The sequence below is a fragment of the Malaclemys terrapin genome, chromosome 5 (genome assembly GCF_027887155.1).
Source record: "Malaclemys terrapin pileata isolate rMalTer1 chromosome 5, rMalTer1.hap1, whole genome shotgun sequence".
Lineage (NCBI taxonomy): Eukaryota > Metazoa > Chordata > Testudines > Emydidae > Malaclemys > Malaclemys terrapin.
The window spans coordinates 27359492-27375520 of NC_071509.1; the positions used below are offsets into that span (position 1 = coordinate 27359492).

A 16029-nucleotide genomic window follows, 5' to 3' on the forward strand; every position below is an offset into this window, starting at 1 on the left:
TGTTGTTCATAAATCACTTAAGAGCTTGTCTACACCTTGTTCTCAGCAAGCTGGGGTATGAATCTACCCTGCACTAGCACGCTGCACACTAAATGTCCTCATGGACCCTGCTGATGTGCACTAACAGTTCTTCAGTGTTCTTTGATCTACTCCACTTTGAAACGAATTGTCAGAGTATGTCAGTAGGATCCACATGGACACTTATTGTGTGGCAGGCTACTACAGGGTAGATTTACACCTTGGCTTGTCACAAACTAAATGCTCAAGTAGCTGAGCCCTTAGAGTAGATATTTTGTTATGTGAGAACAATGACAGAGAGACCTAAACTATCGTTTCCTCCATAAAACATTTGCATCATACTTGCCTGAATAGGTGATTGCACAAAATTCACTCAGTTACCTGCACTTAAATCATGTTTCCATTTTCCTTACCAGTAACACTAATATTAGAAGCCTATGTGTATTTCAGAATAATCCCTATTATTTAACAAAAATAGTTTTTCATACAGTTATGGCACTAGAAAAGAAGAAACTTTACAAAGTTCTAATCTACATAACATAAGAACGGCCATACTGGGTCAGACCAAACATCCATCTAGCCCAGTATCCTGTCTTCCGACAGTGTCCAATGCCAGGTGCTATTGGCTGTTAATCTGTGGGTTGAATGTCCATCATTATGAATATGTCCCTTTCTGTTGTTGCTAGTCTTCCAAAATCCTCTCTTGATCAGCCACTTCATTATATTTAACACCATGTCTAAATGGTGTTTTCTCTTACTCACTCTTCATGTCTACCCTCTATTACACATTGTTGACTTCCTATCCATTTATACTGTGCTTACATTTAATGCTATTGACCACAGCTGTTCTTCACACATTCCTTCTCTTTTATTTTCTTTTACATTCTGGTTCAGTTGTTATACTAGACCCATCACAGTGGTAACCAGGTTCTTTTCAAAGCTAAAATTAAAGGTATATATAATCCATGGATATTTTGAAGTTAGAAATAGTGTAACATATTTGATGCTGAGAGGAGATAAAAATATGAAGAATTTTAATAGCAGTCAGTATTTTAATTAGCCACTTGAGGACACTCATAGTGTCTGCTGTCTCTTTTAAGGAGCAATCATGTTGCACCTGCATATCCCCAGGGCGTGTAGATCACTGGATAGTAGTGCTGGTGGTCATGAAAACGAGGCAGGTGCTTTTATTTTTCCACTTTTCAGCTTTAACTGCATCTAGATCTGTCATCTTAATTTGTTGAGACAACGCGAGACAGTATGGCCACTCAAAAAAAAATTAAAGTAAAAAAAAAATTGAATGGTCTAGCCTGGACATTTGAGATGAATGTTAAATAAAAGAAAAGTATTTTAATGTATTTGCAATAGTTTAAAAGATGCTATACACAAACCACATGCAGAAAAAACAAGAGGTAAGAATCGACACACCAAATCAGACCAATCTAGTTGGTATTTTGCCTCCAGCTGTGGCCAATATGTGATGTGACAGAAGAAAGAGACATGCCCTGCCCGACCCACAATTCACCTAAACAACTTGTGCAATGTTTTACACTGGAATAAATTCCTTCCCCAGTCCTGCAAGCAATTGGTTGATGCTCCAAATTTTGAGATATTAATTTATAATATTGTATTTACCTTGCACAGCTGTAAATGGTAACAATGATCATGAAGTTATGCAAACACAAAGGAAACCTATAAAACACGGGAAAGGGAAGAAAATAAGCAATGGATGTTTAAATTCTTTGAGGACTAGATTCTAAAGAAGGCATTGCTATTTTTTGCTCATCCTGGCTATCCCAGCTACTAACAGAACTACTCTCCCATCTAAGTCTGTATAGCATGTGTCAAAAGGAAGGGAAGAAGCTGATCACAGAAGGCTGTAGTGTTAAGTGAAAAGGTAAAGAATGATTTCAGGAGAGACTATTGCAAAACAAGGGCCCAAGGATAATTGTTATTTTTTAAGCATTCATCAATGAATTAACATGGATGGCAACAAGTATTTCAGATATATTAATCCCAGAAATGTTCTTCTTTTGCTGGAGCAATACAAGGCATAGTGCCATCTGCTCAATCTTTTCTTACCACCTCATTGTCAGCACCAAGAAGAAACATTTCTAACTGTATTTATTGAGTAATAACTGCAAGTATTTTTCAAACACAGGTGTTACTTAATTAGGGAGCTAGGAGGGAGAGGGAGAGGGATAGCTCAGTGGTTTGAGCATTAGCCTCTTAAACCTAGGGTTATGAGTTCAATCCTTGAGGGGGCCATTTAGGGATCTGGGGCAAAAATTGGTCCTGCTAGTGAAGGCAGGGGACTGGACTCAACACCCTTTCAAGGTCCCTTCCAGTTCTATGAGATAAGTATATCTCCATACATTTATATTAAATCTTTGATTTGTATTCATTTCACATGTAAATATTGATTTTGAATTCCTCAAATATTGACCCTTCATCAAGTAATGATGCAATGATCCACCTGGTAACCTCTGATGATGTGGGAAATTTCTGTAATATGTCTATGTGTGCCTCAGTTTCCCTCTGTACTTTGCAATGCTACCCAGTGGGTGCAAAAGAGTTAAACTGTCTTGGGGCAGACCAGGAGACATGAGGGATTGTGTCACATAACTATCTGAGGTGGAATTAATGGGTTGTTAAAGGACTGGCTGAAACTGACCCATATCAATGTGGAGGATCCACCAAGATAATGGGAGCCCCCAAGGACTGAACAATTGACACTTATCCATGGGAATCTCCAGCAGTGGAATATGTGAACTGAACATGGGTCAATGATGGGTTAAGAGTTAGCTGTTGGAAGACACTCAGCAGCTCTCACCTCAGACTAAGGACAAAGAGTCAGAGACAGAGAGCGAGCCAAGATGGCTTTGACAGCAGCATGGCTCAAGGGCACCCTGATGATGGCCAGACTGAACTCTCTCTTAACCTTTGCCTCTCTCTGCTGACCTAAGGACTTTCAGAATCTCTAGGCCACTAATAAATTGTTACCTTGTTTTGAAAAAGCTGCCTGGTGTCACTTCAAATACTGAGAGTATTGTACCCTGAAATACATGTCTCTCCCGCATGAGTCTGACTTGGCTGGATTCACTGCAGGGAGCCATGAAGAGAAACTGAGATTACTCATGCCTGAAGGCCTAGTTTCAGAGTCTTGGAAGCCATGGAACTGCTCCTGTGGGTTCTTGGGCCAGAGAACATTAAAGGGGTCTCTCCCAAGGGACTGGTTACAGGCTAGGACATAGATCAGAGCTTGTGCATCTGTGACTTAAGCCACCCAGTTACAAAACAGTATGGCCACATGAGCACTGCATGGCAGCCGTCCGGGATCTTAGTATATTGAAGAATGCCAACACACATGAGGCAGTACAAGGATGGCAGGCTATGTACAATCTTTACCATACTGCCAGTTCCAGTGTTGCCACAGTCGTTTGCACACCCAATGGCAGCTATTGTTGACTGAAAAAAATTGCATGGTTCACACCCACAGTTTTCCTACATTGACTTTGATGTGCAGCTCCTTCAGGAACCTGCTCCAATGAATATTTTGGTACTATTTTGCAAAATAAAAGCTCCTGGTAAAAGTGACTCCAGCGGTGGCACAATTGTTGCAAAATGAAGAGAAACACAGATGACTATAACATCCAGGCAGAAGGAACCCATAGCATTATTTGTATTACTGTAGCACCTAGGAGCCCTAGACATGAACTAGGACCCCATTGTGCTAGGCACTGTACAGACAACAGAAAGACTGTCCCTGTCCCAAACAGTTTACAATCTAAGGACATTACAAAATTAAGTCAACCTAACTTACATTGGCATACAGCCATCACAGTAATTACATCACTTGAGCATGTCTTCACTTTGCTCCTTGTATTGGTGGTGCGCATCCTCACCAGAAGCACTTGCACAGATTGAACTGTCATTGTGGGGCATTATGGGATGGCTTCTGAAAGCCAGCAACAGTTGATGTAAGCAATACAATATCTACACTGACACTGCATTGACCTAACTACTTCAACCTCTCGGGGAGGTGGAGTTATTACTTCAGTGTAGTGGGTAAGTTATGTCACTGGGAGCAAAATTGTAGTGTAGACACTTACAGAGTTAGGTCAACCAAACTGCCTTTAGTTGACCTAACTGTGTAATGTAGTTCAGGGCTAAATATAAGACAAGATATGGATACAAACGAGTACATGGAAATGGCACAATATTAGTCAGCATGATAGACAGTGGTCTCATGCTCTAGGAAGGTTTATCAAGTATAATCATTAATAACAAAGATGTCCCTTAGGCTGTTGGGTCCTATATAGAAGAGAGTTGTCACGAGATGAAGGAAAAAGCTTGAGGTGATGCAAAAAAATACCAAGGTTGTAAAACAGACAAGATGCTGAAGTCTGTAGGTAGTGCAGCATCAATAGAAAATATTAAGACAAAATGGTATATACGTTGTGTTGAAGAAGCTTCTCATCCTATTAAATCAGTTCTTGTAAGAAGCCACTATATGAGAAGTTTTCAAAGGCAAATGGTGGTGTAACTATCTGAATGTTTCATGGTCTACTGTCGCCTATACACAGGAGTCTGGAAGTGTTTAATAACACACAGCACTTACATATTTGCTGAATATTATCTGCTATGAATTGTTGGTCCAGATATCGCTGACAGCAAGTTGCACAGTGACATAGGAGAGGTCTGCTACAAATGTAGACACAAGTGGAAGCCCACCCCTTCAATGGTCAACATGCATGTGTTTATGCAGGACTAGGACTCAATTGTGCTAGGTGCTGTGCAAACACAACAGAAAGATAGTTCTTACCCCAAAGAGATTACTGTCTAAGTCAGACAACAAATGGATATGACAGGCTACAGCTATGTGTTTACTTCCACCAGCTTTGTCAAACTAAAAGGCTTTGTGAGAGCAAAGTTAATTAAGAAAGTGCATAGGGTGCCTCCTATCAAGAATTGAAGATAGAAGATTATTATAAAATCCTAGCAAACTCTGGATAGAGTGACCTATAAGAAGAAACATACCATCTCTGAAGTCTTTTGTCGTATCAGTGTATGTTCACCCTGGCCTTAAAATGAGATTATGGTTGGTCTAGCTAAGTCATCAAGGCAATAGCCACCTGGTTATTATGGTGGCCATGAAATCTGGAGCACTATCAGCCTTGTTCTTTCCAATGCCACTGCAGTGTGGACACTTCATCAGCTCAGGCAGGGACTTTGCAGTGCCGTGTGGGAATCAGTAGACCAAATCTAATCCTGATTTAACACCACAGAGGGACTCAAATGCTAGATGAACACCGTGAATTCTGGAAGTCTTGTGGTAGAAGACGCCCTGTACTTCAGAATGGTTGCAAAATGCATAGTCGCCTCATCTCTCTGGTGATTCCTCTTTGGTTCATACTGGACCAAATACCCAGCTGGAATCAAACAGGCCAAAGCAGGTTACTAATACCAGAATGGGGACTGTGACAGTGTGGAATATCTCTGAACAAATTATTACTTCCATTTTGTACACTGTCTTCTATTTTGTGTGTTGACTACCATTTTGTATTCTGTATTGAAAAACCAGTTTGACCTTGGTAAGGTCAATCTTATACTGCATTCCAGATAGGTGACCAGCGTAGGAAAAAGACTTGACATCTAGTTGAATGCCTATGAGTGAGAAGCCATCACGGAGCAATCTAGGGCCATCAATTTTGTCTCTTGACTGCTGTCCCAATCCCATGAAATAATGAAAACTCTGCACAGAAGCCTGACTGGGGAAGGGGCTGGAATATCTTAGCATGGGTACATGGCAAAAGAGAATAGATACTGTATTTAAGGAGGATGGCTTCTCAATGGAGTGGGGTCATCCACGGCCACATGGAAAAGGAACTGGCTGGAGAAAGAAGGCATGGGGCCTCTGCCTGGTCTGAAATGCTGGCAAGACCTCAGAAGGGGTGAGATCAGACTAAGGAAGGGGGCATCGCTGAACTTCTGTTATTTTATAAAGATCTGTAACTTTTTAAAGAGTAAAGTGACAGGTGTTAACCTCGGCTGAGCTTGTTCCTTGCCTTTTTGCCATGTTCTCAAAGTGGTTAACCGTTAACCCCAGAGTGACTAGAGACTAGGTGGAGCTCTGAGTGTGCACAAGTGACTATGGGGGCTCAGGAGGTCTAAGGCACTGGTTCCAGAGTGTGCAGGCAGCAGGACAGTGGAGTTGCACATCCCATGGAAGGATTTTAATCAAGTAGTCTGAGCATGGAGTGTGTCTTACAGACCCAGAGCTAGGAACAATGATCAAGATCTGCGTGGTGGATCCAGTTGGCTTAGAAGCAAGAACTGATGTCCATCCAGAGAGGGGACTGGGCCAGTTAATGACATAGCCCTTGTCCTTAATTATACCGTGGACAAGTTAGAACTTTATTAAGCACCTCTCTTGCATTTAAGTGCCCAAATCAGTAACTAAGCATTTAAAATGTTAGGCACCAAGCCTGAAGATTTGACTTGCTATTGCTTAGCTGCAAACAATTTTCTCCAAGGTTGAGTTAACAAGGCAGCAATGTATTTGATTCTGTGAGGGCTATATTTTGGCAGCTAAAAAATATTTTTTTAAAAAGTTCCTGAAAAAAGGTAAGAGTGTTGCAGAATGCAGCAGTAATTTTGATGAAACTAAAAAAATCTGATATCCACATTCTGGCTCTGGCTGTTAAGGTGGTAGATTTGGAGGATTTTACAGCATGTGATTCAATGAGACATTTATAGGCTCACTCATGCAAATTATGTCCCTATATCTTCCATGCTAAGCAAATAAAATGTGTGTTTGTATGTCACAAAGAGGGTGGGTGAGTTACAGTTTGCTGCTGGGTCGTGGTGGTGGGAGTAGGTATAGAGTGATGGAAGTGTGACATTAATTTTTCAGAATAAACACCCCTGTCTTTTCCAGTCCACCCTAACTGGAAAAAATGACATCAATTTTCTGTTTTTAAAAGGAAATTATTTAGCAAGGATTCAGCCCAAATAGAGGGTGTTTGAAAATCTATATTTTATTTATTTGTTTGTTTGTCTTGTATAAGCAAAAATAGGAGGTTATAATTCAACCTGTTTTGACACCTAGAGTTTGGCATTCTCTGCTAAGCAAACATTATAATACCACATATGTAACCATTTCACTGAAGGATCTCAGAGTACTTTACAAATGTTAATTAGTCAGGCATCACAACACTCCTGTTATTAAGGCACAGAGGGTTCAGTGACCAGTTCTGCAGGATGCTGAGTGCCCTTGGTTGTCCTGTCTTTAATGGGAACTGAGGGAGTCTCAGCACTTCCCAGCTGCTCAGCACATCATAGGATCAGGCTGTATGTGACTTGCCTATGTCACACAGCAATGCCTAGAAGTCGTGACTCTTAGCTCTTTGCTATGCCTACTAGATTGCACTCCCTTGGGTAACAGAGATGCTGCTTGAAAAGAAAGGCATTTTATAGCCAGCTGAAGTACTACCTGCCAAAAATAAGATGAGAGGGAATGAAAGTCCCAGATCATGGCAATTACCACATTTCCACCTGAGTGAGATGGAATTGAATTACCTGTTATTAGTTCCCCCCCTCCGGATCCCAGACTCCATATGCCTTTCAGGAATCTGTCTAGGAAACACTGACATTCTATCTCGCTCTCTTAATACCACGTGGCTTAGCTCTTTGTCATTATTTGTAGAACCCTTCCACAAAGCTCCCCTGGGAAAGATAAATTAACTAATAGATTTTTCTGCACTGATTATTCTCTCTCTTCCTTTTCCCAAAGCACAACACACCTCTCCACTTCATGTCAGGCACCCCTACTCTAGGCACCGACAAACCACCCACCTCAGTCCTACACCTCCATACAGACCTCCCACCCAAAAACGGAGAAACAATCCGCTCTCGCCCGCTTTCAGCATTGACAAACCACCCCTTCTTCAAGCCCTTACACGGGGAACCCCTTCACCTCTCTTACCCATCCCCTCACAGTTAAGTAGACCAACACCTCCCACTCCCACCAGCACGCTCCATACACCATACTCCTACAGCTCCATCGCACAGCCCTAGCCGGACACTCTGACAACCCGCCCTCACTCAAATCCCACTGCACCTCTCCATTACACACCCCTAAAAGGAAACCACTCCAGCCACCGCTTGCGTCCTTCGCCCCTACCGTCCCACCGCTACGGCTACATTACCCAGTTCCCCACCGCCAAACACCCTGTCCCTCTCTTCCAGCCCCTACACACTGCTCACCCCTCCGCCGTAACAGGCGCACCGCACACCCTGACTCCCAGCTTCAGCTGCCCTACATGCAGCAGACTTCTCTAGCTGCCTTGCATGCACTCCAATATCTCCCCCGTCTCTGTCCGTCACACGTCTCACTCCTGCTGGGATGCACACAGACCCGCCATGCCCACCTCCTCACACACACTCCTCCAACAGGCGCACCCCACCCCACAAGCCCCGCCCCAATCCCGCACCGGATACCTAGACACCCCCCCTCCGCTCGCTCCTCTCGCACCGGGGGCCCGGACAGAAGGAGAGCACGGGGCCCGGGGGCCGGCTGCCGCGTGTGAACTGCCCAGGGGTCACTCCCCCGCCAGAGCGGTGTGCGGCTGACATCCAATCCCCTCCCGCGCCAACCCGCGGGCAGTGACAGCGGGACCTGCCCCCGCCACGCCGGCCGGCAGGTGTATAAAACTCGGGCTCGGATTCCCTGAGCTGCGAAGGCGGGGGAGCGAAAACGGGGCGAGCGAGGGAGCGAGGAGTGCCGCTGCTTGAGCAGGCAGCCGCCCCAAACCCGCGGGGAAGGAGAGCGGAACTTTGTCCGAGGCCATTGAGACCTGTCCAGGGAGAAGGGGCAGGCGGAGAGAGGAAGGGAAGCGCGCAGCAGGCTGGCCGCGGAGCTGAGCGCTCTCTGGGAGCGCTAACAGGTGCGGCGAAGTGACCCTGCCCGCTGTCCCGCTCCGCCTCCTCACTGTTACACCGCGAGTAGGGGGGTCCCTGCTGCGGGGGCTTGTCTGTCACCCCCGTTTCTCCCCCCCCCCCGAGTCCCGCTGGGGACCTCGGCCACTCCCAGCAGGTCTCAGGGCTCTCGGCGGGTGGCCGCGATGGTGGAAGATAACGCAGACACCACCTCCAGCTCTGGGGAGAAGAGCCGCGGGGGATGCCCGGACCAGCAGCAGCCGGAGGAGTGGGAGATGGAGAAGTCGGTGCAGGGCCCCCCAGGGCAGCCCGGAGGCAGCCGCTTGGTGGGAGGCAGCTACCCGCAGAAAAACGCCGAGATCCTGAGCAGCCAGTACGGCATCAACTTGTTCCTAGCCGGGCTGCTGCTCATGTTCGCCTGGGCCGTGCATGCGGTGGGCATCAGGAAGCAGGATCTGCTCTCCTATCTCATCACCATCATGCTCATCCAGCTGCTCTGGATGCTGTGGTACATCTGCAGGAGCTACACCCAGAGGAGGCTGATCCAAGAGAAAGACACCCACGCAGGAGCCCGCTGGTTAAAGTGTAAGTCGCGGGTCCCACTTCCATTTACTGGCAAAGCCAAGGCCGGGCTTTGGTTTCCCCTGCGAGGATAGCCAAAAAACCCAGCAACCTCCAGGGGCCTCAGCGCGTCATAGGGCCAAATCCATGGTCTGTGTACTTGCCCTACCCTTGGCCATATAGTAGTGAAGGTCCCTATACTCAAGCAGAATGGAAACTTCTTGTGGATTCATTCCATGCAACCTGCAACTTGTCAGTCAGGTTACTGTGAAAAGAGAAATTTCACTCCCAGAGGGTTCCTCTGAAATCCCCTAATTTCTACCTTTCCTACCAGAGCCAGAGAGAGGCTTGACACCAGTATATTTGAAGTTCCTCTTCTGTTCTTCATAATGATCACTTTCTTATTTTCTGTACAAAAACAATAAAAACCAACCAACCAAACAAAAAAAAATCCACTACATAGTTATATCTACATATAGAAATAGATGTAGATCTAGATTATATGGATACCAATCATACAGGTGAACACACTAAAGATTGAAACCCCCACCTCCCACTCTACTTATTTAAAAGCTAGATACGAGCAGGGCAGGCACATTGAAAATAGGATAGTTAGGTTAGATCAGGCAATTATGTAGGTGAGAGTCTATTTGTCTAGAGGAATTTGGGACTTGGGAAGTGCACTCTTTTCAAGCAATGCAATATTATTTATTTTATTGCAGAATGCATCACAGGTGTCAAAGTTTGTCTATACAAATAAGCTATTATTATTTATTACCTGTATTATCTGTAGGAAAGGGATAGGTAAGAGAGTGAGTAAATATTATAATGCCACTATATAAATCCACACCTTGAATACTGCAGGCAGTTCTGTTTGCCCCATTTCAAAAAAGATACATTAGAATTGGAAGAAGTACAGAGAAGGGCAACAAAATGATTGGGGGTATGGAAAACCTTCCTTATGAGGAGATATTAAAAAGACTGGGACTGTTCAGCTTGAAAAGGAGATGGCTAAGAGGAGGTTATGTCAGAGTTCTATAAAATCATGAATGGTTTGGAGAAAGTGAATAACGAAGTGTTATTTATCCCTTCACATAACACAATAACCAGGAGTCACCCAATTAAATTAATAAGCAGCAGGTTTAAAACAAACATGAGGAAGTACTTCTTCACACGGCACATAGTCAACATGTGAAACTCATTGCCAGGGGATGTTATGAAGGCCAAAACTATATTGTGGTCCAAAAAAAATTAGATAAGTTCACGAAGAATAGGTCATCAGGGGCTATTAGCCAAGATGGTCAGGGTTGCAATCCCATGCTCTGTGTGTACCTAAGCCTCTGACTGTCAGAAGCTGGGGATAGAGCATTCAATAATTGCCCTGTTTTGTTCATTTAATCTGAAGCATCTGGCACCAGCCATTGTTGGAAGAGAGGATACCTGGTTAAATGGACCATTGGTCTGACCCAACATGGCCATTCTTATGTTCTTAAGGTGCCATAAGCATTTATGGTGCTTTTCAGATAGACAAGAAGACAAGGACCCTTCCCCAAGGAGCTTGCAGTTTAGGATATGAACTATGTGTACCATTCAGGTAGCACCTGTAGGCAAAAAAGAGAATTTCTGGGAAGTTTTGCAAGGCTTTTGCAGCAGCAATTATTTGCACCGTCATGTGCATATGGATATAGGCCCTCAATGGTTTTATTTAATTGTGTATTGAATAGTGTGACAAAGTCACATTAACTTAAAAGAATGTAGTGTTTCAGGTTGTAGGAAAAAAGCAAGATCCTTTGCAGTAACCATTGAGCTGTAGTTTGGAATTCCAGCTGGCAAGGCTGTTTTTATCAACAGTCTTTTTTTCTGCCTGTAGCACTGTAAATGGTAGGCTGGAAACACGGGTGAGGTAAATGCAATACAGAGGTTGCATAAACCACTGGGGCCAGAGAAATTTTAAAAAACAATATCTCATGGCTTTGACGCAAATAGAGAAAATTCTCTGTGCAGCAGCTAGTGACTATCACTTAGATGAAAAACACTAGGAAGTCTGAAATGTGATCAATCAAAACAATAAGTAGTTGCTATTAAACTTCATTCTTTCTCAGCCCTGCTGTTGTGCCTTCTTTAGTCTCTTATTGTCAGTATTAACAGCACTTGAAATTTGTATTGTTTTATTAAAACCGAAATTTATACATCCGTTTTCTGCATAATCACTTTGCTAAAAATTTATACTATTAACATGGCATCACATGAATAGTTACTGCTTAGTATTTACTATTTCCCATAATAATATGCCATTCTTAGCCATAACTTGGTAGTTAAACAGTTTTACTTTAGTAGGATAGATGGGTCAAATTCTTCTTGGGTGTCATTTGAATTATGCCAGGGTTGAATTTGGCTTTATTTTGGGCCAAGTTCTGCTACCTTTACTCACGTTAAGTAGCACTTTACTCCGTCAGTAGTTCCATTACTTGAGGAATAAGATACTACTCAACATGAGTAAGGGTGGCAAAATCTGGTCCTTTATCTTTTTGGCACATTTTTTCACTTGCCATGGAGGATATAATGAATCATAGAATCTCAGAAATAAAATATGCAAAAGAACTATTAGGTCATCTTATCCATTTCCTCCACCAATGCAGGATTGCTCTTTACAGTCTTCCACAATTTCCATTGGATGACCATTTCACAGTCTAATAAATTTCACTGTTGGAAATTTTTTTCTGATATTCAAACCACATTTTCCTATGCTTAGTTATGGCTTGGACAATTCTAGACATTTCCTTTAACCAATGTTAGAAGAAAACATGCCTGGATTTATTAACAAATGTCCAATCCTGCAGTACTTACTCTGGCAAGACTAACATTACCTTCCTTTTCCAGAGTTAGAACTCCATACTGATCTCTTAAAAAGTATCAATCATTGTGTAATAAAAATGATTAGCTAGTAGAACTGTTTACAAGTTTGAAAAAAAATAAATGTTTTGTCATTGATTTATTGACTCCAAGACCAGAAGGAATCACTGTGACCATCTAGTCTGATCTCCTGTATAACACAGGCCATAGAACTTCCCCCAAATAATTCCTAGAGCAGATCTTTTAGAAAAATATCCAATCTTGATTTTAAAACGGTCAGTGATGGAAAATCCATCAGAGCCTTTGGTAAATTGTTATACTGGTTAATCACTCTCCCCATTAATTACTCTTACAATTTTCATGATAATTTTCACACGTTTTCCTCATTTTTTTGGCCAGCTCTATTAGCTAGTTTTTTAGAATGTGCCTCTTTGTTCTCATTGCATAAAGAAAATATGCATGAATTAATTGGTAAGACTAGAAAAAAGACTGGTTAGACTAGAAAATTTTAATATTTATCTAGATTACTTAGTTGGATTTAATTGTCCAGCATTTTGATACCCAATAAATGACCTATTTTATGTATTATCTTTAGTCAGTGAATACCATGGTGAAAAGCTGTAACTATGTTACCACTTATGGCTTGCATTTTACCAGCATAAATGTTGGATGAGAATTACTGAACAAAAACATCTTTTTATATAGTTATGTATCTTTTTATATCCATTTCTAACCAGATCCTTTTGTGACTAGATATTGGCAGTTTGAACCTTAGAGAAGTGTTCTTTCCCAATTTGTATGGTATACAAAGCACATCTCCTGAAGTCTTAATGTAGACAATGTTTCTATTGACTTCAGTGTCTGTTTTGCTTCCTTAGGATTATATGAGCATGCCCCAAGTAATCATTTCCTCAAAGCTTTGAAGAAAGATGCATAAATGAAGTCCTTTTCCTGACTTACTCCAGTATGGCATTTTTCTGTCTTGATCCCATGGTTAAAAAAGAACCATAGGCACTACACAAGAAAACAGTGAAGATCAATCAAATTCTAATATATAGGTGGACATCTTATGAAAAAAAGGGAGAAACAAACAACTTGCTCCCATGAACAAGTTTATCCTATTATTTTCTCCAACATCACAAGTTATACCTAAATTATGGCCAGCCTAGTTAATTTGGACTATGACCCTTAGCCTCAAATTTGAATGTTGGGCATTTTGTATATGTTGTTGGTGTATTGGGCTAAGACATTAGCTGTACTACTTGTTGTTTGAACCAGCCCAAACAAAATATTTTTAATTTATATGAGTCACAGAAGACTTCCTTGAAGTCAATGACACAACTCTCATTGACTTCAATGGGAGCAAGTTTGAACCCATAGCATATTTAGAGAGAACCAAGGGAAGCATGTGTGCAGAAATACTCATTATGACATAAATCATAATTACGCTGTGTGGGGGGGAAAGTAAGTGTTTCTCCACTGACCATTTAGAATAATTGTCTAAAACATGTGAAATCTAGAACCCTCATTAAAGGAAATCCATGACTATGTGTAATACAAAGTTACATGGAAAGGAGTTACAATAAATATACAGCAACTGATTCATGCAAAAACAAGATATGTGCGTAGTGGAGGGGTCTGATAAGGAATCTACGATATGATTATTTATGCTTTTGTGTGTTTAAGCCTGACTTTCTTTCTTCACCTTAGTAATGCCGTAAACTCAGTTGAACTCTTCTCATAAGTAATGAAAAAAAGCATGCAGAATCAGACCCTAGGACTGTGAATCCCTTTCACCAACTGCATTGCTTCACCATTTCACTCTGTTTTAAATTATAAATATATGTATACACCATTTTTTTCTCACTACCATTTTTTTTCTCACTTTAGTACTTAACTAAAGTGAGGAAAAAATGGTGTAAACATATATTTATAATATATAAAGATTATATATTAGGGTTTGAGCCTACACCACTGAACTCAATGGAAAATTTCACACTGGGATCAGGATTAGGGTCTTAAATCATTTCCAATCACACACCAAGTCTGTCTATATATTAGAATTTATTAAACAAGAACCACATCCGTTTTTCTCCAATGTAATATAAACTGTTGCTGCAGAAGGATCTTGTTTCCTGTTGATGAGATAATTATATTCAAAAAGAAATAAATCCTCAAGACATGTTGAAACCATTAGAAAAAATATCCAAATAGACTAATTTTTAAAATTGCATTTTTTTGGTAGCAGTTTCCTTGGTATTTTTAGAAATTAGTCCTGCAAGTTATTGTAATGGAATTAACAATGCTAATTCCCTTTAGAACAATATTAATTCCTTGTAGAAGGAAACCAAAGTGACTAACTTCTAAAGCAGTCTAGAATCTACCACCTTACAGTACAATTTACTTGTGTACATAATGAAAAATTATACACTACATTAGTTAAACCTAGGGCCCAATCCTGCAAACACTTCCATATGTGAGTAACGTCACTCACATAATAACTAGTCCAACTGAACTCAATGGGAATACTCACTTGAGTAAAATTACTCACACACACAGGTGTTTGCAGAGTGGGCCCTTAGTTTTTGAACTATAAAAGTGAAAAGTTGAGGCCAAATTCTCTGCTGGTGTAAGGTATATCCCTAGGGATTTTGGTCTTTGGTTTCTTTATATAGTGAGTATTTGTAAAATATGAAACTAAAAATACTAATGGAAATGAAATTCTTCAGGTTGCATTCTGTTTCCAAATCTGTTTTTGTATATTAACAAAGAGCTAATGAATTGAATAAACCGTGTTATTTTAAAAATGGCTGTAGCAAAGTGATTGATGTATTTTTTTTCTCCACTGCACCTGATTTGGAGCTTCTTGTATGCAGTGTTGTTGTAGCTGTGTCAGTCTCAGGATATTAGAGAAACAAGGTGGGTAAGGTAATACCTTTTATTGGACTAACTTCTGGTCCAATAAAAGGTACTACCTCACCCACGTTGGAGCTTCTTATTCATTTGTAATGAACTGGTGAGTACACTGAAAATATGAATAATTCCCAAACAGCAACAATTACACTATATTTTTAAAATTTTCATTCAAATAAATAGCTCATCTTTAGTAGGGTATTTAACATGTTATTATAAGAATGAAGGGTCTCCTTGGTTGACTTGTTAACTTTAATTTTAGGGAACAAATATATATTGCCCCAAAACAATAATTTCAGTGGAACATCTCATGTTAATAAGGTGAGCAGAATTTGGCCCTTTAAGTATAATATAAATACTGAATAAAGTCAACTCTTGTGATATCATTTACCATCTTTATATCACAATTCTCTTTGAGCCATAAGAAACGGGGACAAAGACATAGTGATCTAAGTTCTGAGGGTCTTAGCCAGTTTTTACCTGGTCTTTATTCAGCTAAAGTTAAGTTAAAGTCAATGGGAGTTTGTCTGAGTAAGGACTTAGGAAAAAACTTGAATAAAGGTCTCAGAGTCTGGCTCAGTAATTTTATCTCCCGTTGTGTCTTGTTGCTTAATTATGCTGGTACAATAAGGTTCAATAGCAACATAGCTGTATCTTATCATATAGCTTTCCAAAATGAGTTCCCGTTTACTTCTTTGAAGTGAAAGACATTGGAGTTATACTTAAAAAAACAAAACAAAACAA

General features: G+C 41.2%; 1 protein-coding gene across 1 annotated transcript in view; it reads left to right on the forward strand.

The window, feature by feature from the left end:
- Positions 1-9143: 9143 nt before the first annotated feature.
- LOC128838469 (proton channel OTOP1-like) overlaps positions 9144-16029 on the forward strand; it is a 32722-nt gene continuing 25836 nt past the window's right edge. Inside the window, exon 1 of the mRNA XM_054030672.1 lies at positions 9144-9543. Coding sequence (XP_053886647.1) covers positions 9144-9543 — 400 coding nt within the window. The remainder of the gene's footprint in view (positions 9544-16029) is intronic.